Raw genomic sequence first — 25,504 nt, forward strand, 5'->3', positions numbered from 1 at the left:
AAAAAGATGGGGAAAATGAATCAAAAGAAACAAAAAAGTCTCAAGATGGCGGTACAAGTGAGGCTCATGGAAAGGAAATAGAGGCATAAAAGCCAAAATAAGATGCGTTTGATATTGAGTTTATAATAATGATATAAGTGTTATTATTAATGTCACTTTGTGCATTTTTCAGATGGTTTCTAGTCTTATTGTTTTCATTTGTATGATGGTGTGGTTTGTTCCTGTAAAAGTATAGGCATTTCCCTATGCCTAGAGAGCTAGAGGCAAGAAGAAAGACAACTTCGCAGGGAATCAATCACGACTGTGGAACTGGATTATAGACCGTTTGATTGTCATGTGAAGCGCGGCGTAGCACATGTCCATGTCTGTGTTAAAGTTAGGGTGTTCGCAAATGCCTGTCTCGTCGTTTTCCGGCTTATCTTTATAACAATAAGCACAATTTAGGGGAATTATGCGAAGGACCGGTTATCCAGCGACTAGGCAAAAAAACGCCATTGATTGACGGAATGTATTATACTATTTATAATTAGGATCTATATTAAGGAGATAAGAAAGAAATAAACAAATGTATTTCATGGCTTTACAATCTAGCTGAATCATTCTATCCTTATTTGGACTCGTAAATTTATAGTGAATGGTGTCAAGTATAAATCTGTCAAAACTACTTTATGCGTTTGATAAATGGTTATGATTAAATGGCCGGGTATTTGTACGGATGTAACGTGCAGAACACAATAAAAGCCAGTGGAACGAATAATAGAAATATAAATAAATACGATTTAACATCGTAAAGTGTACGTATCATAATAATAATGTTTCCTAGTTTTTGCACAGTTCTCACCAAATTTATAGAACGTTTTTTGTCCAGAAAAGAAAGAAATGAATAAAAGTAAGAAATTTAAGACGTCTGCAAACAGGGCAATTAAATATTTACGAATTTATTTTTTATTTATGTTCAGTTCATTTTCAAACCTAATACAAATCAAGCTGAAAAAATAAATGCATATTAACAAATAAATATGTCCCTAATTATCTTAAGACGTTTGTAGAAATGTTTGCGTTGTACATCATTTAAATCCACGTCTAAAACAAACGATCTATAATAGGTGCCTCCCAATAAACTTTGCTGAATCGAAGACCAACAGGAATTCACTACCCCACCACCACAACCTTTTTTGTGAATTACTGATTAAGGGATCGCATGCCCACGACGTGACCCCACCCCCTTCTAACGTTAATTCCTTGCCGCCCCTGTCGTGTTTTAAGCTCAAGGGTTTATATAACATGTAATTTGACGGTGACATTATTAATAACTAGTACAATGCTGGCAATACTAAACACAGATTCATTCCTTAGGTATCGTTTTCAAAGTTATATAAAAAGAACAAATAGCAATAATCTCGACGAAAGAAGATTCGAACTCAATATTTAATGCACTGTTCTTGATGACGGTGAAAAATTAACACTATATATAGGTTAAATTTACCCAAGGGGATTATTGCATTAATATTTACCACATTTGCCCCAAGGGTGAATTTTACTCATATAAACTGCGTAATAGTTCTGAGGTTCAATTCTTTAAAGTTTATTAATACATCCTTTGCAAATTGTGTAGGTGTTATAAAGACGAAAGATATGATCAAAATGCATTTGTATTTTTAAAGTCCTTCTACAAATTTAATATGTTTTGTGTGACAATACTACCCAATCAACAATACATTGTGGTTTTGTGGTTATTGCTTCTATTTCAAGAAATACACTTGCATTTTTGTAACCAGGAACTGAATTTAATTCACTATTTGTCATTATTTTATTGAATATCTTTCTTATCAATCACGAAACCACAATACATCGTTGCTTGGATAGTCAGGCTGGAGTATCTTGAGTCATTAGTTGAATAGTCAGACTGGGGTATCTTAAATTGAGTCGTTGGTTGTGCAGTCAGGCTGGAGTATCTTGAGTCGTTGGTCGGAAAGTCAGGCTGGAGTATCTTGTGTCGTTGGTTAGGTAGTCAGGCTGGAGTATCTTGAATCGCTGGTCGTGTAGTCTGGCTAAAGTATCTTGAGTCGTTGGTTTTGCAGTCAGGCTTGCTTATCTTGAGTCGTTGGTCGGAAAGTCAGGTTGGAGTATCTTGAATCGTTGGTTGGGTAGTCAGGCTGGATAATCTTGAATCGTTGGTTGTGTAGTCTGGCTAAAGTATCTTGAGTCGTTGGTTTTGCAATCAGGCTTGATTATCTTGAGTCGTTGATCGAGAAGTCAGGTTGGAGTATCTTGAATCGTTGGTTGGGTAGTCAGGCTGGATAATCTTAAGTCGTTGGTTGTATAGTCAGGCTAAAGTATCCTAAGTCGTTGGTTGGGTAATCAGGCTAAAGTATCTTGAGTCGTTGGTCGGAAAGTCAGGCTGGAGTATCTTGAGTCGTTGGTTGGGTAGTCAGGCTGGAGTATCTTGAATCGTTGGTTGTGTAGTCAGGCTAAAGTATCTTGACTTGTTGGTTGGGTAGTCAGGCTGGAGTATCTTGAGTCGTTAGTTGGGTAGTTAGACTGGAGTATCTTGAGTCGTTGGTTGGGTAGTCAGGCTGGAGTATCTTGAGTCGTTGGTCGGAAAGTCAGGCTGGAGTATCTTGTGTCGTTGGTTGGGTAGTTAGGCTGGATTATCTTGAATCGTTGGTTGTGTAGTCTGGCTAAAGTATCTTGGGTCTTTGGATTTGCAGTCAGGCTTGATTATCTTGAGTCATTGGTCGGAAAGTCAGGCTGGAGTACCTTGTGTCGTTGGTTGGGTAGTCAGGCTGGATTATCTTGAATCGTTGGTTGTGTAGTCTGGCTAAAGTATCTTGGGTCTTTGGATTTGCAGTCAGGCTTGATTATCTTGAGTCGTTGGTCGGAAAGTCAGGCTGGAGTATCTTGAATCGTTGGTTGGGTAGTCAGGCTGGAGTATCTTGAGTCGTTGGTTGGGTAGTCAGGCTGGAGTATCTTGAGTCGTTGGTCGGCTGGAGTATATTGAGTCGTTGGTCGGAAAGTCAGGCACGAGTATCTTGTGTCGTTGGTTTGTAGTCTGGCTTAAGTATCTTAAGTCGTTGGTTTTGCAGTCAGACTTGATTATCTTGAGTCATTGGTCGGAAAGTCAGGCTGGAGGATCTTGTGTCGTTGGTTGGGTAGTCAGGCTGGATTATCTTGAATCGTTGTTTGTGTAGTCTGGCTAAAGTATCTTGGGTCTTTGGATTTGCAGTCAGGCTTGATTATCTTGAGTCGTTGGTAGGAAAGTCAAGCTGGAGTATCTTGAATCGTTGGTTGGGTAGTCAGGCTGGAGTATCTTGAGTCGTTGGTTGGGTAGTCAGGCTGGAGTATCTTGAGTCGTTGGTCGGAAAGTCAGGCTGGAGTATCTTGTGTCGTTGTTTGGGTAGTCAGGCTGGAGTATCTTGAATCGTTGGTTGTGCAGTCTGGCTTAAGTATCTTGAGTCGTTGGTTTTGCAATCAGACTTGATTATCTTGAGTCGTTGGTCGGAAAGTCAGGCTGGAGTATCTTGTGTCGTTGGTTGGGTAGTCATGCTGGATTATCTTGAATCGTTGGTTGTGTAATCTGGCTAAAGTATATTGGGTCTTTGGATTTGCAGTCAGGCTTGATTATCTTGAGTCATTGGTCGGAAAGTCAGGCTGGAGTATCTTGTGTCGTTGGTTGGGTAGTCAGGCTGGATTATCTTGAATCGTTGGTTGTGTAATCTGGCTAAAGTATCTTGGGTCTTTGGATTTGCAGTCAAGCTTGATTATCTTGAGTCGTTGGTCGGAAAGTCAAACTGGAGTATCTTGAATCGTTGGTTGGGTAGTCAGGCTGGAGTATCTTGAGTCGTTGGTTGGGTAGTCAGGCTGGAGTATCTTGAGTCGTTGGTCGGAAAGTCAGGCTGGAGTATCTTGTGTCGTTGGTTGGGTAGTCAGGCTGGAGTATCTTGAATCGTTGGTTGTGTAGTCTGGCTTAAGTATCTTGAGTCGTTGGTTTTGCAGTCAGGCTGGAGTATCTTGAGTCATTGGTCGGAAAGTCAGGCTGGAGTATCTTGTGTCGTTGGTTTTGCAGTCAGACCTGATTATCTTGAGTCATTGGTCGGAAAGTCAGGCTGGAGTATCTTGAGTCGTTGGTTGGGTAGTCAGGCTTGATTATCTTGAATCGTTGGTTGTGTAGTCTGGCTAAAGTATCTTGGGTCTTTGGATTTGCAGTCAGGTTTGATTATCTTGAGTCATTGGTCGGAAAGTCAGGCTGGAGTATCTTGTTTCGTTGGTTTTGCAGTCAGACCTGATTATCTTGAGTCATTGGTCGGAAAGTCAGGCTGGAGTATCTTGAGTCGTTGGTTGGGTAGTCAGGCTTGATTATCTTGAATCGTTGGTTGTGTAGCCTGGCTAAAGTATCTTGGGTCTTTGGATTTGCAGTCAGGTTTGATTATCTTGAGTCATTGGTCGGAAAGTCAGGCTGGAGTATCTTGTGTCGGTGGTTGGTAGTCAGGCTGGATTATCTTGAATCGTTGGTTGTGTAGTCAGGCTGGATAATCTTAAGTCGTTGGTTCGGTTGTCAGGCTGGAGTATCTTGAATCGTTGGTTGTGTAGTCTGGCTTAAGTATCTTAAGTCGTTGGTTTTGCAATCAGACTTGATTATCTTGAGTCATTGGTCGGAAAGTCAGGCTGGAGTATCTTGTGTCGTTGGTTGGGTAGTCATGCTGGATTATCTGGAATCGTTGGTTGTGTAATCTGGCTAAAGTATATTGGGTCTTTGGATTTGCAGTCAGGCTTGATTATCTTGAGTCATTGGTCGGAAAGTCAGGCTGGAGTATCTTGTGTCGTTGGTTTGGTAGTCAGGCTGGATTATCTTGAATCGTTGGTTGTGTAATCTGGCTAAAGTATCTTGGGTCTTTGGATTTGCAGTCAAGCTTGATTATCTTGAGTCGTTGGTCGGAAAGTCAAACTGGAGTATCTTGAATCTTTGGTTGGGTAGTCAGGCTGGAGTATCTTGAGTCGTTGGTTGGGTAGTCAGGCTGGAGTATCTTGAGTCGTTGGTCGGAAAGTCAGGCTGGAGTATCTTGTGTCGTTGGTTGGGTAGTCAGGCTGGAGTATCTTGAATCGTTGGTTGTGTAGTCTGGCTTAAGTATCTTGAGTCGTTGGTTTTGCAGTCAGACTTGATTATCTTGAGTCATTGGTCGGAAAGTCAGGCTGGAGTATCTTGTTTCGTTGGTTTTGCAGTCAGACCTGATTATCTTGAGTCATTGGTCGGAAAGTCAGGCTGGAGTATCTTGAGTCGTTGGTTGGGTAGTCAGGCTTGATTATCTTGAATCGTTGGTTGTGTAGTCTGGCTAAAGTATCTTGGGTCTTTGGATTTGCAGTCAGGTTTGATTATCTTGAGTCATTGGTCGGAAAGTCAGGCTGGAGTATCTTGTGTCGTTGGTTGGTAGTCAGGCTGGATTATCTTGAATCGTTGGTTGTGTAGTCTGGCTAAAGTATCTTGGGTCTTTGGATCTGCAGTCAGGCTTGATTAAATTGAGTCGTTGGTCGGAAAGTCTTGCTGGAGTATCTTGAATCGTTGGTTGTGTAGTCAGGCTGGATAATCTTAAGTCGTTGGTTCGGTTGTCAGGCTAAAGTATACTAAGTCGTTGGTTGGGTAGTCAGGCTTAAGTACCTTGAGTCGTTTGTTTTGTAGTAAGGGTGGATTATCTTGAGTCGTTGGTCGGAAAGTCAGGCTGGAGTATCTTGAATCGTTGGTTGGGTAGTCAGGCTGGATAATCTTAAGTCGTTGGTTGTATAGTCAGGCTAAAGTATACTACGTCGTTGGTTGGGTAGTCAGGCTAAAGTATCTTAAGTCGTTTGTTTTGTAGTAAGGGTGTATTATCTTGAGTCGTTGGTCGGAAAGTCAGGCTAGAGTATCTTAAGTCGTTGGTTGTGTAGTCAGGCTAAAGTATCCTAAGTTGTTGGTTGGGTAGTCAGGCTGGATTATCTTGATTCGTTGGTTGGGTTGTCAGGCTGGATTATCTTAAGTCGTTGGTTGTGTAGTCAGGCTAAAGTATCCTGAGTTGTTGGTTGGGTAGTCAGGCTGGAGTATCTTGATTCGTTGGTTTGGTAATCAGACTGGATTATCTTGATTCGTTGGTTGGGTAGTCAGGCTGGATTATCTTAAGTCTTTGGTTGTGTAGTCATGCTTAAGTATCTTGAGTTGTTGGTTGGGTAGTCAGGCAGGAGTATCTTGATTCGTTGGTTGGGTAGTCAGGCTGGAGTATCTTGAGTTGTTGGTTGGGTAGTCAGGCTGGAGTTTATTCCTACTTTGAATTTCTTAAGTGTAAGCTTATAGCAATTCGTACTTTGGAGTCTTTTGTGTAAGTTGATAAAGATTCGCACTCTGGAGTCTTTAGTGTAAGTTGTTAAAAAATCACACTTTGGAGTCTTTAGTGTAAGTTGATAAAGATTCGCACTTTGGAGTCTTTAGTGTAAGTTGTTAAAGATTCGCGCTTTTGAGTCTTTAGTGTAAGTTGATAAAGATTCGCACTTTAGAGTCTTAAGTGTAAGTTGATAAAGATTCGCACTTTTGGGCCTTTAGTGTAAGTATATATATATTTTACTTTGGAGTCTTTAGTGTAAGTTGGTATAGTTTCGCTCTTTTGAGTCTTTAGTGTAAGTTTATATAGTTTCGCACTTTGGAGTCTTTAGTGTAAGTTAATAAAGATTCGCAGTTTTGGGGCCTTAAGTGTAAGTTAATTTAGTTTCGCACTTTGAAGTCTTTAGTGTAAGTTGATAAAGATTCACACTTTGGAGTCTTTAGTGTAAGTTGATAAAGATTCGCACTTTGGAGTCTTTAGTGTAAGTTGATATAGTTTCGCACTTTGGGGCCTTTAGTGTAAGTTTATATAGTTTCGCACTTTGGAGTATTTAGTGTAAGTTGATAAAGATTCGCAGTTTTGGAGTCTTTAGTGTAAGTTGATAAAGATTTGAACTTTGGAGTCTTTAGTGTAAGTTGATAAAGATTCGCACTTTGGAGTCTTTAGTGTAAGTTGATAAAGATTCGCACTTTGGGGCCTTTAGTTTAAGTTTATATAGTTTCGCACTTTGGAGTCTTTAGTGTAAGTTGATAAAGATTCGCAGTTTAGTTGATAAAGATTCGCAGTTTGGAGTCTTTAGTGTGAGATTTAAACTCATACCATTAGGCAACATGGGGCACAGGATATGTCAACGGAAACATAAACCTTGTAGTTAAGATGACCTCATGTTATATAAAATACCCATTGAAACGGAAAACATCACTGATTTCAACAGTGGAAATTTACTACAATTTTTAAATGTACTTAAAATATTTGTGTGTTTTTTATTATTATTCCATAACATTAAATTATTTATGTTTATCTAAATGACTGTTTGCTTTCATAATAAGTTGAAAGATACATTGTAACTGCAATAAAACCCAGTACTAGTCCTAGTTCAGCCGAACTCTGTACAAACTAATGATCCTTGTCAGCAGTTATTTTTCTTATTTGTAAAGAATCCGAAATGACAGAGGTCTTAAATAACATTTAAGATAATAGTATGGTTTTATGTTCTAATAAACACTTTGAAAAGTGCATTTGTATCCGATTGCAAGCCAAGTAGTGTTCGTGAAAGTCACCGTTGCATGAACTGAAGTAAACCATCCAGGGCCGTAGGAAACTCTCTCTACATTCATTACTCCTTCGCATAGAATATAATGTAATAGTTTGTCGAATTCTGTTGCAAGTCTGACCATAGGCTGCTATATCAATCATTATATTGGTGAATGCAGTTGCATATGCTTGACCGATCAAAGAAAACAAGCTTACACAAATACAAGTTATAACAATGACTATCATTTACAAAACAAGATTGTCAAACTGGCACCATACATATTCTTAGAATTACGCCAATAGCGGCATGTCCCTTCTCGACCTTAGCGTCAACTCGCTGGTCACATCGACATCAATGCAAACAGTTAAACATGTTATTCGAGAGGCCACAATGTGTGTACCAAATGATTTATGAGTTTTTATATTCATATCATGCACGAAATCTCAAAAATGTCATAAAACTGAAGCCAATATATCGCGTTCCTCTCAAGCACGGGTGTATGATCAATTGTGGTTGTCTGCTTAAATACCCGTTTACAAGATAAAACAGAAATATATGTCTAAATATAGTAATCTGGTAATCCGAAGGTCGAGCCGCAATAACGGGTATTTCCCCAATATGGAATCCTGCCTTTTGATTGGCCTTCGGAGTTTGTATACATTTGGGGCGGGTAATTACAACAGCCACCACACGCATAGAATTTTCATTGTCCATGATCAATCCTGTTGATCAATAAGGGCTTCTTTCCTTATATGTCTTTTATTAAGTAGCGTAGGGGATTTTTTAATAAGTTACACTGTCAATGTAATTCTAATATCATATTAAAGCTGCACTCTCACAGATTGAACGTTTTTACAACTTTTTTTTTATTCCTCGTCTTTAAACGAGCCAGTTTTTGCGAGAATCCATCGGAACAAGTTATATAAGACTGCTGACAAAAAATTAGATCGCAGATTTTTATATTTAAGTTAAAAAAATGATGTTTTATGCATTTTTCTTAAATTGTTAGTAACGGTTTAAGCCATCAAACATTAAATTTCGAACGGAAATATGCAAAACTACGATCTGATTTTTGTCAGCAAACTTATATCATTTGTTTGCAGATATTTATGCAAAAAAAATGTTTTTTCCAAGACAAAAAATAAAAAAGTTGTAAAAATGGTATATGCTGTTAGAGTGCAGGTTTAATGCGGAATGTCGGGATTGTTTATAACTCGGCGACTGAATTGTGAACGATACATGACTTGTGCATTGCACATTGAAAATGTTGGGCATTGTGTTTGTTGACAGGTGAACTGAATGGACCAAGTTTGCAGAACTTGTATCTGAGTGACCATCAGAGTTGATCTTATTGTTGCATGACCACGTGCACTTACCAAATATCCATTGTTTACGATAAATAAGTACATTTAACGAGCCATATCAAAATGATATAACGTTTCAAATTGCTGGCTGTAATACAGAATTGAAGCTTTAACATGCACTTTTAAGAAACATTAGGACGTTTGCAACATTTGTCCAAAAAGCAGACGACAGAACTTATTTGGCATGCAGGTAGCGCATGACACAACCATGAGAACTCCTATGCGTGATAGCCTTTAAAGGACCAATTTATAGAACTCAATTGATTGTCATCACCAAAAGAGAAAATTATATGATTTGTGTACAGATTAAAAAAATATTAGCGATGTTTTGACGCGTTTTTAAATGGGGAATGTGTGACCGCGTATCTATTAATTATTTTATTTTTATTTAAGCTAATGGTCTTTGAACAGCACACATATCATATGATTTTGTTTGTTTTGATAATTATATATTTGTATAAATATATCTCATACAGTCAAAATGAGTTAAACATAATAATGCATTAGAATTAAAAAAAACAACAAATACACAAAAACAATAACCTATGTCGTGCCCCTGTTTATGTGTATAATATCATATTCTTTTTTAGCCTTGCGAATTTGACGTCACTCATTCACTAGTCAATGCGTCTGTTACAGCGTCAAAAAGTGTCTCAATACCTTAGTAATGGAACAGTTCTAACGAAAACTCTTCATTTCTAATCATTTTTGAAGCCTGTGTTGTTAAGCACAGGACTACACGTATTTTGAGAGTGTCAAGGTACAGTTTCGACTCCCCAAGAATCACACTCATATTTTTTTCTTATTTTTTTCATTAGTTAATGATTTTTAAAAGAAGTCTCATTACTTGCAGGCCCGAGTTCCAAACTCTTATGACGGTAAATCACTGCCATTTGTTTGGCTCCATGTTCCATCATGTTCCCTAAGTATTAAAGATTTTTATTAATCAAAACGTAATGTTAAAATTGTAATACCATATATCTGTACAGTTTGATTATGTCTGTTGAAACCAGTACAAATGTCTTTTTTTGAGACGACATAGTCAAAAATTGGTGTGGATATCGATGAGGAGGAAGAAACTGGCGAGGATAATGATGAGAAGGATGAAAATAAGAAGTTGCTGAACGAGATGAAGATCAGCTTCAATGACTCGCCAAGAAGAGGTCGAGGTGCGTGGCAGACCGAGAGGTCCACGCGGTAGCCGGGCTGGTGGAGGTCGTGAGGACAGACGGCCCAATGCCGCACCCAAGTTTTATGATAAGAACTACTTTCCGTCTCTCATTAAATCTACTGCATAGGACTTGAAAATCCAGTGCTACATTTAAACCTATTAATGGGTTGTCGGTCTCGAACGCATGACATCCTGGTTGAAACCTATATACAACAGGTCAACTCAACAGCCAGTTGCCTACACATAGGTATCTCTGAGTCGTGACCCACACAACAAGGTTTCATCTTCGATGAAAACAGAAAAAAACAGCATTGGTTTGTTTGTTTAAATTTATTATGTACAAAAATAGAAACATTTGATACAGAAAACAACTATGAATACAATTATTAAAACAATCGTTCCCATTACAAAACATGTTTATTCAATGTAATTGAACTATTGCACAACCCCTGTTTCGCCTGTTGCAGATTGTTTTCTCTGTCTGATAACGGATAGTACATGCGAACATGCATTCATATACGTCGTGTTAACCTAATACTTTGCTGAGCTAAGTGTGGACGCCGGCCACCCACTCGCCACAGTGGGTGCAGCGTAGGCGTTTGAATGAGATTAATTAAAGCATAAACAGTGACAATTTAATTGTCGCACAGAATAAACCACCTACATTGTAGGGTTTTATAACTCATTTTCTTCATATTTTGAAAAGCCCTATTTTTTATAATGGGTAATTTACAAACTGTAAGTGAACATACCGCGATTGTCACGACAGACGCTGAATGTACACCATTGTCATGGAGATGCTGATATTAAGATTCATGCGATGTTTTGGAATGAGTTTGAATAATGTCCATAATTCAGGACATATCAGAAACCAAGTATGTTCTAGTTTGGTTCAAGATTCTAGCACCCTATGACGATCGACATAAACACGATCATTGAATGATCTGGTTACGGAGTTATTTCTCTTAATATATTACATTGGTTAAAACTCTGATTGTGGAAATGGAATTTCATATTGATAGAAAAATAAACGCAAGTGTGCAAATGGAATGAAATATTGAGTCATTTAAAACGTTTTCAATCGGCTGGGTCCAAAGGCTCTTTGTCCCAGTTTTGTCATGCATGTACTATACAAATATCAAAATGATTGAAGTTAATGACAAATGGATATTTGAACAACATTTTTATACATGATTAGCACTTAAAAGTTAGCGAATAATGCAGCTTGGTTATGGGCGTGATTTATCGGAACTAGTGTTCCCACATTCGCTCTAAAGAGTCTGAGATACAGACGAACGCTTGTTACTGAGATCACAATAGTGTTCACTAGGCCCCTTGTACGTCATGGCACGTGAATGCCGCACGTGACGTCATCGAATGTCACCTGACCTCATAATACTGACATTACTTCCAGCCGTGAGAGTTGACGCCAAATTTGTAGACGAGTCTGCGGCCGTCGACTCGGTCGAGGATACCTCGCTTGTAGTAATACCTGAAAATGAAAGGCGAAAAGTAAACTTCCTGCTGTGTGTGTTTGTTTTTGATGTTATATTGTCAAACCCAAACCTGACACCATGCTTATAGGCTAATACATGTTAGTGTAAACAATTTATTTACATGCATTGAATCCATTCCACAATTTTAAATTGTAGTATATATAGCAAGTTACCGTAAACTGAACTCAAATTAATATTTTACGTTTCAATGATAACTTTAAGATTTTGAGTCATTAAATTATCATCATACAAAATTTAATATATAAAGTTAAGATATCGAACATTTAAATGTTGTTTTTTTACAAATATTTATGACTAAGAAAGGGAAATTATTACCAGAAAGGTATGCGAGGTTTTAAAAGGCAGTGAGGAAATAGTTTAGGGAAGAAGTTCTACAAAATGTACTATCCAGACTAGCAAAGTTGATAAAGTTGATAGAGGTTTACACCGAGAAAGGTTTAGAAAACAATCTAGCACAGAATGGTTAGAAAGAGTTAAGGTCCAACTGGGAGATGGTAAAGAAAAAAATTGGTAACACATTCATAAAGCTGACATGAAAAGCAGGGGAAAGTAAAGCCAAACTTAGGACATACGGAAATAAGCAGTCTTAGGCTATACGAGTTGAACATATACTCCGCAAAATTAAAAAAAAAAGTATTCTAAAAAGAAATATATTCATGGCATCTATGACAAGCACTTTATTGTTTTAATTTTGGAGAGAATCATTCTAGACATTTTGACCTTATATGAGTTTTTTTTTTTAATTTTGAGGAGTATACATGCTATGCAAGGCCGTGTTAGAAGACAAATGGTGAGAACTATGCGGGCAGACGACAGACACTATGTGCAATTGCATATTAACCTAAAGCATCCACGGCTTTATATCTTAGTCGTCCCAGCCATAAGCTTTCGTTCCAAAACGGAAACACAATTTCTTGGGAAATTTCCCAGTTTTTGGAACTTCTGCGAAGTACCCAGCTGTTCGGCAAAACCTAGTGGGAGTAAATAAGTTTTAATATAAACATTGTTATTAAAAACAATCTTCATGTCCCCTGTGATAATAACACCCTGTTCCTATATTGCATTTTGGTATTTAAAGCATGCGGAATAAAACTGTTTTCCTAGCCCATGCAGAACTGTCTAAGGAAATACTTCAACAATTACATATTGCACCAAACTTGCATGCAAAAATATAACAACATCACCGAAACTGAACTTAAATATAACACAAATCTTACTTCGTAATGGCTGGGCAGAGAGTTTTACCGTCTGAAAACGATCATCTCGTTTGGAAACATGTCCCCATTTTCAAATTATTTATTGTCTAAATGTAAAAGCCCACTTTCCAGCATAACGACAGCTTCAATTACCATGTCAAACGATGTCAGTTTAAGTTTTCATTTTACAATTAAGAAGCCCCAGACCTACATTTATATCTAGATGTCTCTGCACAGCCATTACATACAACGAACAACAATAACACCAAAACAAAGGCAACAATCCGCCCTACCTCATTGCTCGGCTAAGCTTTTCATACGTCATCCCGGGGTTATTCTTCTTCCGGCCCCACATCTGGGCCACCGCCTCGCTCTGTACGAACCGGAAGACACCCGTTTCCTTTTCCTCCCATCGCAGCAGGTGCGGGTTGCACTTGGGGTCCTTTAGAAGGTCCCGGATAAACTCCCATAAGTGGTTGCCCTTTGAAACTGGAACGAATGAGGAGTACCGTTATCGAACATGTTTGAGGCTATGTTTAGAGGTATATTGTAAAGTAAATTTGATTATTCAAAACTTCATTTACTGAAAAGTATAGTTAAAAAGTTGATACTGTTGACAATATTTGTTGTGTTTTTTTGCTGAATAATAATATATAATTATCCAAAACAAACCGCGGATTTTCAGGAAGACTTTCAGGCGATACAAAATCAAAATTAGCTACAGTAATAATACGTTCATGTAACATATGTTCAAAAGTAAATGGAAAGAAGAAAGGGGGAAAGGGTGGGGTAGACTCGCTTCCTCGTGCCTGGAAAGCCGGGGTAAGTCCTCGTGACTGTTGTCGGATGGCTAGACAACATCAACATTTCTGGCGTTCTCAAACAATGACCATTTTGATGTTACTTCAAACGATTTTAGATTTTACGATGATAATTTATATCATAATCATGCATGATCTGAATGGTGTAAAGATTTAACATTAATATAGGGATCAAAAGGTTTACTCGTTTGAAACCATGCAAACAAGCAGAAAAGAAAAAACACGAAACATGATCATTCTTTCAGCTACGTCTACTAAAATGCATATCTAATCAGTCCAATTTCACAATATTGTCAATTAAGTTACTTCAATCAATAAAAACAATGATTAAACTGTATATCTATTGTGGAATTGGACGTGATCGGAAGTCTATAATCTATACGGAGGCATGCAGGGGTTGGTTACACGAGGTGGCTTACTTTGGCCCGGTTTCCGGCCACGATTTTGCGGCTTCCCCTGCTCACCGGATTTCTGTTTCCGCCTCGGACTAGGCTTCTTGTTCCGGTGAGTCTGTTCGGTCGGATTTTTAGTTAGGACCGCTGATGGGACTTCGTCGTCGGAAAATGTGTCGGAACACGACCCTGTCCGGGGATTTGCTGTCGGAAGGGCGGAATTCTTGTACAGGAGGTCAAAGGCCGATGTGTCCATTTCTGAGTCGCTTAATGATTCAATATCTGTAAAACAGTTTATTTACGTTGTAGCTTTTCATAAAAACAACACGTACGAATCATTAACGTGCAATTCACAAAGCACATGTTTCATGGACTACAATCATGCAAAACGTTTCTATTTTACCACATGCATCTTACACCAAATTACCCATATCGTTTCAAAGCAATGTAGTATACATTTAAAGCAATTTCATGAACCAACGCGGGTCGGGTCTGCACAGAACAGTTGCAGCTGAAGTCCAAGGTTTCATGGTCAATTTGCTCAATCTCAATAGGTGTGTACGTGTTAACGTGTATTTACCGGAAGTTGAGCTGCCGTATCCGCTGCTGACGGACATGTTGCGGAAGGTGGGCATCTGGCAGGATTCTATGATCGTCTGTATCTCTCCGGTCATATAGGGGTCGATAGGGTACCAGGACTGGCCCAGGAGAACCTCCAGCTCGTCACCCTTCATACTGGTGATGATATTGTCCATCTCTGACTCGTCCTCTGTAAAACATAGAGGCGGGCTCCATGAGTCGCCTGTCTCAACAGGAAGTACTTACACTAGCGGTACTTGAGACGCCGGGGTCAATAAGCTGTATACCGGAGGGACGGTGTCGCCTTTGTAGTGTAATCACTGGCTCCCAAATGTGTTTATCCGCCAACGCATTATAATACTACATAGTTTTACCCTACCTTATAACGCCTATATATAGATAAAGATAATTTCTAAAATGTAACTTGTATTCTTCATTGGATATGATGCTGACGGGTTAGTTGAGGAAGAGGAACTTGCAGCAGAAATTGAAGCAGCCACTACATAGCAGACTTCAGACTGTTAAGAGCGATAGTCTTGGACTCCAATGCAAATGTTCCGAGCAGGAGGGCAATCTTGGTTAGCATACATGCAAAGCACTAATGATTATGAAGATGATAATTATGAAGATAATGATGATGCTGTTGTTAATGATGATGATGATGATGATGATGATGATGATGATGATGATGATGATGATGATGAAGATGATGATGATGATGATGATGATGATGATGATGATGATGATGATAATAAAAAGTTGATGAGAATTTCATGTATGAACTAGAGTTACTTGTATGGAATGATTATTGTGTGCAGTTTCAGTCTAATAGAAAACACTAAAGAAGAATCAAATCTGACACTACTGTTTGAATGCATGATGAGAAACTTGAGATGCCTGGTCATAATAATTAATATACATCGGTATGATTAATGTTTGCATGATTGACTCCACTAAACTGCTTTGTGCAACGTGACTCCAAAATTACAACATATTTCAGGTATTTTAATGCCAAATTTAATAATGCAAATTATCGTCGCTTTGCATAATATAGCACGTTTACTGTAAAGCAATATTAATATATTTGCAGGAAAAGGCATGAACATTCTGCAGAACAGAACAAAAGTTATGAATAAATTTTGCCAAAGAAAATGTAAAACTTGTTCGAGTTGCATGGACAGCTGCAAAGAACAGTTCGAAACAATTCAAAGATGACAATGGTCCCTATCTACGTTTAAGCAAGCATACAGACAAGCGTTTCTATACGTCATGCACGACGCCGTCACCACACATACACGACATCAATTACCATCAAGCAAATAAAACAAACCCATGACAACATCAAAGACAAAAGTGAAAAGTTGACATTCTTGCTCTACTTGTACGTAATTATAAGGTATGATAACTTTAAGGTAACATGCATTTTATAGATTCATGCTTGTTGCGTTCTTAATTGTCGTATCAACTCGTGGTCATAAAACACCTATGATTTAAGATGGTCTATTAATAATCATAGATAACCAAAATAAATTATGTCAATATTAAGTGTCAGTGCAATTCTTTACTTCTTTATACTAATAACCATGACTCACTGTTTCGTTCTGTGTAGTCGCATGGGCTGCATTTTAGTTCTGGTTTTATAGCGACCCTCGGGCTGGGGGCCGACATGGACTCGCCTAAGTCCACTGGCCTAATGAAGTGCGCTGTAACAAAGTCGGGGTAAGTTGTTAATTTCAAAATGCAGTGCGCAGTAACAAAGCCTTAAAGTGTTCTAATAACAGACTGCGTTAGTTTTAATAACATGACTTACATAAGACAAATTGCCATTTGCAAACTTTTCAAATTACATTTAGCGCTTTTCTTCCGACATTATGTTTCCTTGACTACTGGATTAAGCAACATGTTAATGCAACATTCAATATTTCAGATATGTACAGTTTTTAATGTACTCCTTTCAATTTTATTTCGTTTTATTTCCGTTTCCATCCGTTTTATTTTTTAAGACAAGTGCCTGAGTGAATCAGGTTCAGGGAAATTTGCTCCTCCTCGACTTCTGTTTACCCTATGTTGCACGCTACAAGGAAATCCTTACAATAACTCAGAGTACCACAAGTGCTATATCTTATTTTTTAATTGGGCATATTGTAAATTTTCTGCGGTTTTGAAACTTGATACTTGACATGTTGCGAGCAAAGCTACAATTCTCTAAGTCATGGTCATTAAGTGAACAAGGACCTATTGTCGAAACTTGATGCGACCACATGTGAGATTGGAAAGTGTATAAGTCATTTTTAACTCCATATTCAGACAAAATTGTTGGCGCTTGTCATAATTACTAAGTGCAAATCATATACTGAACAAAACATAATCATACTGAAAATTGTCAAAATGAGGTTGTTATTTAACTGAAATTACTGAGTCACCGTTATCAATACTAGCTACCATCATAGCGAGGGTTTTCTCGTATTAACACGCAGCTTAATTAAAACCAAAGTGTTACTAGTGACAACCTTGTTAAATAACATAATGACAAGAAAACATTATTTTCTTTTTACATGCATCAACTCAACTCACTATCTTTGTGAAGATCCCTGAACATATCATAGAAGAATTGTCCGTTGGCCGGGTCCCTGCGTTTAAAGTCCTCCAGTGACATGCGACAGAGTTCCGGCCCCGTGATCATCTGGAACCCCTCGCCGCGGATGGTGGCGGGGTCCACGTTTATCTCGCTCGCCACAAAGTAGATCCAGTCCAGAATCTCGTTCTGAGACCAATGCTCCGGGTGTTTTGTCGTCCAACTTAACAACGTGTCCGGGTCGGGCTCTGGAGGCGACGAAACAATGTGCATATTGTTATGCGGCACGATTTGTATTTGTTTACGTATACATAATAACATAAGTATTAAGGTTCATCGTGTTTTGTTACGTAACTGACATGATTCGTCTACCATTGACCCTCTTACTTGTAAACTTCGAAAGAAAATTAACAACGTTTTGGGGGGTTTTTTTTATAAAAAGTAAAGCGATAACAAACAAAATAGGTTCTATAAGAATCAAATGTTATCGGCCGTTTTTTTTATAACACAACCTTTTTGCACTACATTTGGTTTTAAACGTTTGTTATCGACATCTGCAAATAAAGCTACCCGTCCATTCGATACGTTCATGATTTATTCCCCGAAGATATCGCATATCCGGCGATATGGTAACATTACTGTGTCAAGTGTTTGGTGGTGATCTGGCGTGTCGTGCAATTATTTTAACGTTTAAATGGTCTGAATTTATGTCAGGTGAACGTGAATACAGAGTCGTTTGAAGGGTTGTTTGGAGGGCATTTCTCTGGCAAGTACAATGTTTGTACACCCTTGGAGTCGACCTACCCGGTAATTTATATTCGCAAAGGTTTAAAATGATACATAAGAGTAAATGATCTGTGCCCTTACTTGGGCTTGCTTACTTTTTTGAGGACAAAGGCAATACAACTCCTATGACATTGTTCCATTAACAACTGCGATCTAGCTCAGCAGTTTTTTCTTTTATAAATCCGATACATTAAACACGAATCAGTGTGAATGCCATGTAATTAATGAAAATTCAAATGATTTGTGACAAAAAAATTATCTCCAGTATAAATAATCTCATTGTTGATGTATTAACCTCAACTGCAAAGTATATCAGTATTTCAAGTATATCAACTGCAAAGTTGCATATCTTTGGTCCGATGGTAATTTCGAAACGCATTTGCTTTATTATGAAGGGAAATATGCTATAACTGCACGCACCTGATTTGATGTTTGGGAAGGATGATTTGCTAGTAGATATGTCGAGGTAAGTTGGACTGTCGGGGCGTTCCTCACACTTGATGGCCCTCTCGTCCTCATACATATAAACGTCTTGCTGGTGCTCAATGGAGCTTGGTGAAAACTCGGTGTCCGGCATCTGAAAACAAGTAGAAATGGGGTTTATTATTGACCTATTTATAACACGCTGTGCATATTTATGGCACTACAGGAGCGCAATAATGTGAACGATTCTCATGAGACACCAGACCCGATGTCAAATGTTGGGACTCCAACAATGATATGATACTTCGAAACTATCTTATCAAATTTAAAATATATATTTTAGAGGTTACTTAATTAATACACTGCTATTGGTTAAACGTAACTTACAGTCTGGAAAGGTCTTGATTCCATGTCCATAAGCATATCTGTAAGAGCAGAAAATACAGCATATGATGGAACAATCAATTAATTGTATAAATTAGACGCTTATATATGACTCTGAAGCATGACTTATTACTAAGATCGGCTGATGAAAGACCATGAGATTCTATGACTTTTTATTATCTGATGGCAAGATAAGATGTTGAAATCATTGAACACCTAGAAGAGATTTTTGACCCGGGGCCCTTAAATGTCTGTTAAATGTCTCAAGGTCACCTCCGACATGCCATTGCTATATTTGGTGTCTAAAACTGGGTTGTTATTTTTCAATTATGCACCTCCTTGATATGTTGGCGATGCGCCTGTTGCTGTAAGCCCCATCCCAATCGTTACACTAAGACCATTAGTTATCATGACTAGTTTTAACTGATGTAACAACTACAACAAACCTTGTAATTAAATGCATTTTATGACACAGAATACGTTATAAATTAAAAAACTGACTTGTCTTATGACTGAACCAGTGTAAGGAAAGTAATTAATATAACGTCTAGTCGGTCTTTCTAACGTTGAGAATAAACGTAGCGTAAAACGCGTTTTAATAGCTTGTATAAAGATGTCAAGAAAAAATCAGTAGGTATTGTGTTTCATTCGTCGAGAGATTGCTCTCGCTCAACCAATCGGATTGCTCAGAATCTCATGGTCTCTTTTAAGAGAGAATTGTGATCGATATTCCTGCTGTTACAGCCAAGTTAAGTATCAGTCGTATACTCTGCATACTATGTAGCATGCTAACCCGGCTTTTATCGAGCTACAAGTCGGAGTCGCATTATTTTGTTCTACGTCTAGCCAGCGTCATAATGATTCATCATTAGATAATACACAGACAGACCTAATTAAAAGCTGCTAATTAAATATCGAGAAAGTCAAGTGCTACAAATACTTATAAAATGCGATGTTTTGATTAAACAAGTAGGATTTCCGTCCATTTACTGCGAACAATTACTGATGTAATTACCAAATTATCAAGTACAGTTCATCCTGATGATTCTACATCAATGTACTGTCAAATTTAATGACATTGTTTTCCATAGTGAGTCGAGTTCATGGAATAGCTCCTTAGTTTATAAACAATGAACATGACATGATAGCATTTTCGTCATAAAAGTGCTAGCAATTATTTCCACACTAGATGCACGGTCCTGAATATTAAATTTTGTCCTATAACAGTTGCATGGTCCTGAATATTTAATGTTGTCCTATAACAGTTGCATGGTCCTGAATATTTAATGTTGTCCTATAACAGTTGCATGGTCCTGAATAATTAATGGTGTCCTATAACAGTTGCATGGTCCTGAATATTTAATGTTGTCCTATAACAATTGCATGGTCCTGAATATTTAATGGTGTCCTATAACAATTGCATGGTCCTGAAACAGTTGCATGGTCCTCAATATTTAATGTTCTTACTATTATCTTATAACAGTAACATGATCCTGAATATTCCCTTAAACAGTATGCTGACCCGAGTATGCCGCTAACATTCCCTGATAACATGCACCTGAAGCCCACGGACTGTCCTTATAAAGCGCTCTTCATATTGTACTAGAACAACCGTAATGTCCCGGACCGAACTGTTCATAACTTTTGCATCAACGCTTAAATAAATGTAAATTTGGTCTAGGCCTTATCATCATTATCGGCCTGATAAAACAGCTGAGAGTAGCGCAACATTTATACTTCACAGATAGTTCAATCTGCATCATAATACATTTTGTAAATATTTGGATAATGTATACTAATGTTGTGAGATTACTATTAATCTAAAGCATTATTGTCATAAAGTCTTTAAATATTTGCCTTAGTACTTGACTTTTTCACGCCGAGTGCTTCGCAGTAACTACTGTAGCTTAAAGACCGAACCATTTATTGAGCGTAATTAAGTAAAGCAGCATTAATATAGATGTAATTTAGTTAAATTTTACTTACATATATACTATTGTTTAAGAATTCCAAAAGTAAACACACTGCACAAATAGCTGTTGAAAACAGGTTCCAATTCTGAATTATTTGTTACATATCACAGAGTGCAAGCATTAGAATTGTCCAAAAAATACAAGTTTTCATATTATAAACCATTTATGGAAGTCACGTGATAACAAGCCTGTTAACCAATCGCTGAGCTCGAGCGTGAGAATGGGGAATCCCCTATCTAGATACAGTGGTTAAGTGAGTTAAGTGTGCGGCGAGGAATGGCGAGTTAACTGATTTACTTGTAGCGATACTCTCCTTGCTATGCTTTCGTATTGGATGGTGTTCGGTGACAGTTTTATCAATGAACAAAAAAGGTCACAATATAATAGATAGATATTCACAATGTTACTACGATTATTGGCTCGACTGTCGAAAAATATGCATGGAATCACACTCGTTATAGCGCTTCAAACACATCTTTTGTCTAAATATATAGATATAATATATATATATATATATATATATATATATATATATATATATATATATATATATATATATATATATATAATAATAATAATCAGACGACAAGAACATAAGCAGACGACATAAGCAGACGACAAGAAAATAAGCAGTCGACAATTAAGGCAAACTGGACGGAGCAGATTAACCTATCACGATTGCCGTGACATACACTAGCGCGTGCACGGGTCTGCATGCTGCACTGAGCTATGCCTGGAAGTGCTATTATACGGTCTCAAATTGTTTGTTTTTTTAATAGTTTAAATGGTTTCTGCTGTCGATTGCCATATATTGTCACTGGATATGCAACCCATAGACTGCTGAGAGTCAGAATCCATTCGCTTGTTCCGTTGCCATGTTTTAAGGTTGACTTAGTTAATTGAATGTGAAACTTTTTTGTTTGCTAGTGCTAACAACAAAATCCATACCAAACGAAGCGTTTGTACATACAGTTTAATATAAATTTATTCGATACTGTGTTTGAATGAGCTTTTAAATCGTAAAACTTTAAGATTTATTTAGTATTTATTATTGGTTGAGATGTTTGAGCGTTCCGAAATGTAACCCCGACCGGGTTGACAAAAAGCCAGGGGGAAACCCGGCTCTGGAAGTCGCATACGATTGGCTGAATGAATTCCATCTTATATGGAATGAGTATGCAAAGTAACTGACTAGTCAAGTGAACTTTATCCACCTTAACTCTAGCGAAAATAATTGTCTTATATATATATATAGCGCATCTTACTTAACAATGATCGGTGAAGAGCTGGTGGCGTGACTTTTACCCATAATAGATTATATACCGGCATGCAAGCTTCCCAATGACCTCGGTCTACGAAATATAGACCATCCAGGGTACCCTGATATTATGTCCTCACCTTTGTTCGTGTTTTTATTGGACAACAATAGTTTGAAACGATTTCATGGGAAGATTATTAAGTCTCATGTATAGAAACCACAATAACAACAAAGAGTGGGGTCGAAAGGAAGAAAAAACACCCCCATATTTGGGTATCATAGCAATACGGCCGCGAATCTGCAGAAAAAATGTCGCTGGTATGTTGACCTTCACCTAGTCAATATGGAATTTTGCAGGGCCATCTTACAAACTTATCTTGATATTTTATTTGTTTGGTAAAATATCTGATAAGTATCATCAAATACTGTTTTCAGGTCGAAATATCGATTGCAATCCCGCACTGCAATAATAATGTCACTCATGTACACCAGACATGCTATCATAAAGGATCAGTTTATCTTTTCATATTTGATAATTTGCTTTTTTCAAGTCATGCTCTCAACTATTTAAGATAACAATATGTATTGAATGTTGATAATACTTTCATCTAAATACCTTTGAATTTGAATTGAGGTGTACATGCATGGTCAAATCAGTTGCGAACAAATTTAAATGGTTTATAAGTAGAAAGTTTCATTCAAGTGTGATTATTCTACAATGAACAAAGATTTTTTTAATACTTTGAAAACTGTTTACTGATTTTGTTTTATCGCTGACTGGAAGGTTATTCAATGTTGCTATACCACAAAATGGTTGTTTAGGTTTCATAATTTTATTCTGAGCGATACTATTCAACCACATTTTTAACGATATAATTGTAAACACATTTTTATTTAAAGCTTGTCATAAAGTGATAATTTTGTTGATGTTTTATTTACTTTGCTGATCGCGATAAGACTTGCGAAAAGTGGCGGCCCTCAAAGACGTAACGTTCAAAGTGCCATCGGCGTGATGCGGCATGTGATAACGTCGCTAAATGATTTGTTTACGTCATGCACTTAAACGTTGCTTTTTAAACGTGAAATTTTATGGTAATAAACTAGGCGATAATTGTGTTATCAAATTATTAATTGAAATACTATCGATAACGATCCGTTAAACATATATAACTAAGCCCATTGCGTCTTAGCAATGTCTGGCAATTGCTTAAGACCATTTTCTGAAAAAGGAAGTTAGTAGTAAAAACAACAATAATCCTACTGTAAGCAAATGCATGTGACCTGTAGAAAAGAAACATGCAAACAGCCTGATGAATATCTTTAAAGATGCACTCTTACTCCCAAAAAGATTTACCACAATACATGCAATTGTTTTCATATACCAAAAAGGAATGAATAGATGTCGATAACAATGGTTCTTATGAAGAATACCGAGTTTAGTTTAGAAGAAAAATGCAGAAAACACGGTATGTCTACCTTGTAATACGAAAGTATATTACAGTAAATCTATTAGCACTCACCAATCATTTAATATTGTTGCGTTTTCAGCTATGAAATACTCGAATACAATCTGGTTATCAGTAATAAATATTTTACATAAATGCATTATTTAGTAAGTTGTTAAAGGTTTACCACTCAGAATTTTTGTTGTGTATGTATTGATTTTGAATAAGAGTGTCACTTTAACATGTATTTATTTTATATCTATACAGTCGTGTAGGTGCACTGGATCAATTGATAATTATAAACTATGCATGTATACATGAATCATGATGACGCGTTATCTTACCTATGCCAAACATTCCAGATTTTGTTTAAACGAACAAAGACTTAAAATGAACTATTCCAGCTTGGTTCTATTGGGGAACACGGTGGTATGATTCTGCAAACGAGAGTAGTCAGGTATAAATATAAAGTTTTTGACAAATTTAGGATTTCCTTAAACGAATGGTTTAGGAATAAAATTTCCCTTGCCGTTTGTCGTGACTTAAAACGGGGTGGTGGCTACGGATGATTAATTCTTTCAACTATTTACCCTGCTAAACAAATGTTTCTTTTTAAGATTACCACGACAATATGTACTTAGGTCAAATTGTTCGTGACTTCAGTGAAGACTGTCCTAGTTATGTACCAAAGATATTTTCTATGGATTTATTTCTACGAAAAGTCAATTATTTCAATGAATATATCAAAGTTTAACCCAGTTACCCGTTTGCATTTTTATTATTGACAGTAAGCTGTTTTGTATACCCAAGCCAATGACAATATAGACAGCTTTCAAAAGGGGAATTTGTGGCGTTTTTGAAATAGATATTTATGAATTACGATTATATCAGTCGTATTTCAAAACAAACGGCAATATGCGTTTCCGATATGGAGTGTTCATATATATAACAATATAATGACTTTCATTCATTTCTATTTTAATGCTTTATGCCATCGGGGTGGTAAAATAAAGCGGGCATGTTAAGGGAGGGGAGGTGGGGGAGGGCTTAGGGTGGTGACTTCGACTTAGGTGTGAGTTAGCTATATTTAACAGGCATAATTATGGTCTGAGATATTATGATGAAATTAATGGGGTGCGAGTGTGTTACTTAAATATTTTCAAAAAAAAACGGAGGGTGAGAGAAGAAATCGTTTTGCCTGTTTTTTTAAAATATAAAACTATTGGGATGTAGGGTTAACGGAAGTGTTGTAATGCACCAGTCAATTGTAACCACGGTCCCCCCAGGTCCGGAGGGTATACCGGGGATAGCCGGGGAAATGGGCCGTGTTTTTACCTTCCATGTGGCCCCGCAGTGCCGGGTGAATGCGGTGGTTTTGTCTTCGCGCCAAAGATAGCGGGGGATTGGGCTTATCTAGGGTCCCTGGGGTGCGGGGGCATTTGGGGGGGGGGGATTTTACCAGGGCTTGGCTGGACGGAAAGTCAGAGTCCCCGCTATTCCCCGGACCTGGTGGGGGCGTGGTTACAATTGACTAGTGCATCAGGCCTGGCTCCTATATCAAATTATAGTGGCGTATCTACATATAGGCCTTAAACCTACAACTTTTTTGAAAAATGACAAAATTTAAATAACTCAAAAATGCAATAAAAACTTGTATATAGCGTTATTATAACCAAGGTAAGTTATAATAACTACGTGCAGGGTGTATTGCTTGATTTTATTGTAATCATTGCATATATGATTAAGTTTAAATGGATCTTATTGTGCCTTTTGTTTTCTTCTGAAATGCTCCAAAATTTCACTATTTTGCTTCTAATTAAGAAAGAAATCTTGGAGTGGGGGAACCATCGGGCCGACAAGTTTTTTAAGGCCTAGCTACGCCCCTGATATCATATTTCAACCATTCATCCAATAGTCATATTAACCATGGTCATGAAAACAGATAAAGAGAAGTATTGCACATATACAAATCTAAATACTTCAAAGGTTATTTTATCTTTACATATCTACGGCGTTTGTGA

At 37.5% G+C, this 25,504-nt stretch overlaps 1 protein-coding gene across 3 annotated transcripts; it reads right to left on the reverse strand.

Annotated features, from left to right (window-relative positions):
- Positions 1–10,445: 10,445 nt before the first annotated feature.
- On the reverse strand, positions 10,446–23,928 carry LOC128231405 (ETS-related transcription factor Elf-3-like). Of its 3 annotated transcripts, none has more exons than XM_052944195.1 (10): positions 23,828–23,928; positions 18,811–18,848; positions 18,421–18,577; positions 17,214–17,462; positions 16,232–16,342; positions 14,641–14,829; positions 14,133–14,342; positions 13,141–13,336; positions 12,493–12,622; positions 10,446–11,626 (listed from the first exon to the last, which is right to left on the reverse strand). In XM_052944195.1, exons 1-9 carry the CDS (start codon positions 23,838–23,840, stop codon positions 12,517–12,519), a joined length of 1,269 nt encoding a protein of 422 aa, XP_052800155.1. In that variant the 5' UTR covers positions 23,841–23,928; the 3' UTR covers positions 10,446–11,626; positions 12,493–12,516. The 3 variants fall into 3 exon arrangements, with proteins under 3 accessions (XP_052800155.1, XP_052800153.1, XP_052800154.1); XM_052944193.1 differs by having other exon boundaries at positions 14,088–14,342; positions 23,828–23,927; XM_052944194.1 differs by lacking the exon at positions 23,828–23,928 and adding an exon at positions 20,794–20,932 and having other exon boundaries at positions 14,088–14,342.
- Positions 23,929–25,504: the final 1,576 nt, after the last annotated feature.

Source organism: Mya arenaria, chromosome 4 (genome assembly GCF_026914265.1).
Source record: "Mya arenaria isolate MELC-2E11 chromosome 4, ASM2691426v1".
NCBI lineage: Eukaryota > Metazoa > Mollusca > Bivalvia > Myida > Myidae > Mya > Mya arenaria.